General features: G+C 46.5%; 1 protein-coding gene across 1 annotated transcript in view; it reads left to right on the top strand.

Moving 5' to 3' along the window:
* Positions 1–2,744, top strand: part of RLBP1 (retinaldehyde binding protein 1) — a 16,167-nt gene that overhangs the window by 8,249 nt on the left and 5,174 nt on the right. Inside the window, exon 5 of the mRNA XM_004709873.3 lies at positions 2,401–2,579. Within this exon, the coding sequence (XP_004709930.1) occupies positions 2,401–2,579 (179 nt within the window). The remainder of the gene's footprint in view (positions 1–2,400; positions 2,580–2,744) is intronic.

The raw sequence follows: 2,744 nt of genomic DNA, 5'->3' as shown, positions 1-2,744 counted from the left end.
TGAAAGACACAGGTCTCAAACCTGTTGCACCTGAAAGCCGGAGGTCACACAGTTGGGAACGGGCTGGGACAGACTCCCGGCTGAGTTCTTCACCCTTCCGACACAGAACCCTGAGAAGTGGGCTCCCGGGTGAGAGGTTAAAGCATTTATCACTGCAGAACTTGGGCATGTGCCATCAATCCTATTAAAAAGTTGGTTTTCTTTTTTTTTTTTTCATTAAACATTTTTGTTTTCTTATTTTTTAAAGGAGTACAAATGCATTTTAGACGATGCTGTCCAGTCAGCCCAACATCGTTTATTACAAGGTAATGGAGAAGCCATCTCCATCGCCTGCATTTCCAGTTGCCAGAGAGTCAGCTCAACTCATAGCGACCCCATGGGGCCAGAGTTGAACTGTCCTTCATGCGGGGTTTTGGTTGGTTTTTCCCAGCATCCTCCTCCCAGCGTTTTTAGTGGTTGATTTTTTTTTTATAACTGGCATTTTATTGGTTGTTTTGAGATCAGTACAGAGACATTATGAATAATTTGTATACAATTCTTAACACACGTGCCGAAATCTTCAAATGGCACATAGATACAATTATTTTCTAAAAGCCAATGACTTTCCTGCTTGAAAGGAAATTTGGAGGCAAATTTTAAAAGAGATTTATCAAGTACCACTATCTTCAAATGTTGATCAGATGCTACACTAATCCACACTTTAATGTCTCACACATTTCACAACACGTGTTGACCCCTTCACAGCACATCACAAAGCTATCAGGGAAGTTACCACGTTCCAAGGTGTTTCAGAATGCACACAGTGCTGACAAGAAAGCTATGACGACTGAATGGTTGTCAGACACAATTCTACCGAAACAAAACCAAAATGGAAACAAACATGTAAATGTTTAAATCATACAAATGCATGACAGTGGTGCCAAGTTGCCATTAAGTATGAGGGATAAAAAAACTCACCCCCCATGCCATGCAATGTTACATTGACACCCAAGATGGTAAAATAAATCTTCCCACAATTCAACATCCCACGATTTCCTAGATGTACCAAAAAATAAACAACCAGTAAATGATTTCACATCTTAAAAAAAGCACACTTGAAAAAATAGTATGAAGTGTGATTTCCTCCTTCTTAAAAATGTTTCTAAAAGAGTTGTATGTACAAAATAGTGGATAAAGATCTTCCTTGGGATTGTACAAGAAGGGAGCTAGCAGGGCCCACTGATAGGACATGGTCGATAAGCATTCATCAGAGGCTGGGCTCGTTTCGTTTCTCCATTTTCAGCACATAAAGCACCCTCAGTTTCTTGGTTAGTTACTTTGGCCTGTTTCCCCTTTTGCTTGCACTTTTTAAAATTTGAGGATTTATCCTTTTCTGCTGCCTTTTGGGCTTTGGTTCCACTTCTGCAGGTGCGGGCTTCCAGAACAACCTCTGCTGCTCTCCTCTTGGGGTGCTGCTTCACTGCCCCTTCGGCTGGCCCAGCTGACCTTCCTTACAGGCATCTTGGCTGTAAGGGGGGGCGCTTGTCAGACGTCTGTGGACCTCGGGGCACCGAGAGCTTTCGCAAGCTGGGTTGCCTGGCTCGGTGGTTGGGAGAGCCAGGGTGGTTGATTTTTTTAGCAGATCACCAGGATTTCCTCCTGGGGCACCTGGGATGGACCCAGGAGGAGTGAGCTTTTTCATGAACAGCCTACGATGCTAACCCTTTGCACTACCCAGGGAGATCACGACCACATGTACTTGAGGCTACTCCTGGATTTTCTCTTTTCCGTTGATGTTTGTCCACAGGCCAATGCTGCACTGTGTTAAATAGAGATTTTATGGAATGTTGAATATCTATTAGGGCTACTTCCATCCTTATTGCTCCTCTTTTAAAAAAATCATTTTATTGGGGGCTCGTACAACTCTTACCACAATCCACACATCCACCCATTGTGTCAAGCATCTGTTGCCCTCACCATTCTCAAAACATTTGCTTTCTACTTGAGCTCTTGGTGTCAGCTCATTTCCCCCTCCCTCCTCCCTCCCCCCTCCGTTAGCAGCCCCATGTGTAGCTCACAGGGCCACCAGGGCTCCTTATTTTGTGTTCACAGGAAAAGACAGTAACTATAATAGCCACTATATTTAGGATTACATTTGATGCTTTGCTCAGTTTCCAAAGTCATGTTCACTCTAGACCCCGGAGTGATTACAACAATTTGGTGACACGGGACCGCACCTCCTTATCAACCCAGTTTTGGGTGAGGAAACATGGGGCTCAGAAAGGTCACACATTTTGCTTGTTCTCACACAGGATTTACCTGGAGGAGCCCCAGACTCTGGACTCCCACCTGTGCCACCCTGGGTGCAGTGTGGAGGGAGGGACAGCTTCCTGAGGGAGCGCCCCTGTTCTCCTTCCTCAGGCTACATCAGCTTCCGGCTGCAGTACCCAGAGCTCTTCGACAGTCTGTCCCCAGAGGCTGTCCGCTGCACCATGGAGGCGGGCTACCCTGGGGTCCTTTCTAGGCGGGACAAGTATGGCCGGGTGGTCATGCTCTTCAACATTGAGAACTGGGACTATGAGGAAATCACCTTTGATGAGGTCAGTGGGGATTCAGCTGGGTTCCTCTCCCAACCCTTCCCTCTACACCCCTCCTTTCTGTCTCCCCAGGTGCTGAGTCTGTGGGGGTGGAGGGAAGTAGGTAGCCACCTACCACGAAACCTTTCCAGGCACCAGGAGAATCCCTAGGGTGTGCTGGGGGGGGGG

The sequence above is a fragment of the Echinops telfairi genome, unplaced genomic scaffold (genome assembly GCF_000313985.2).
Source record: "Echinops telfairi isolate 266 unplaced genomic scaffold, ASM31398v2 ScPeMD7_7409;HRSCAF=8447, whole genome shotgun sequence".
NCBI classification, from domain to species: Eukaryota; Metazoa; Chordata; class Mammalia; order Afrosoricida; family Tenrecidae; genus Echinops; species Echinops telfairi.
This window is presented reverse-complemented; position numbering and strand designations above follow the sequence as displayed.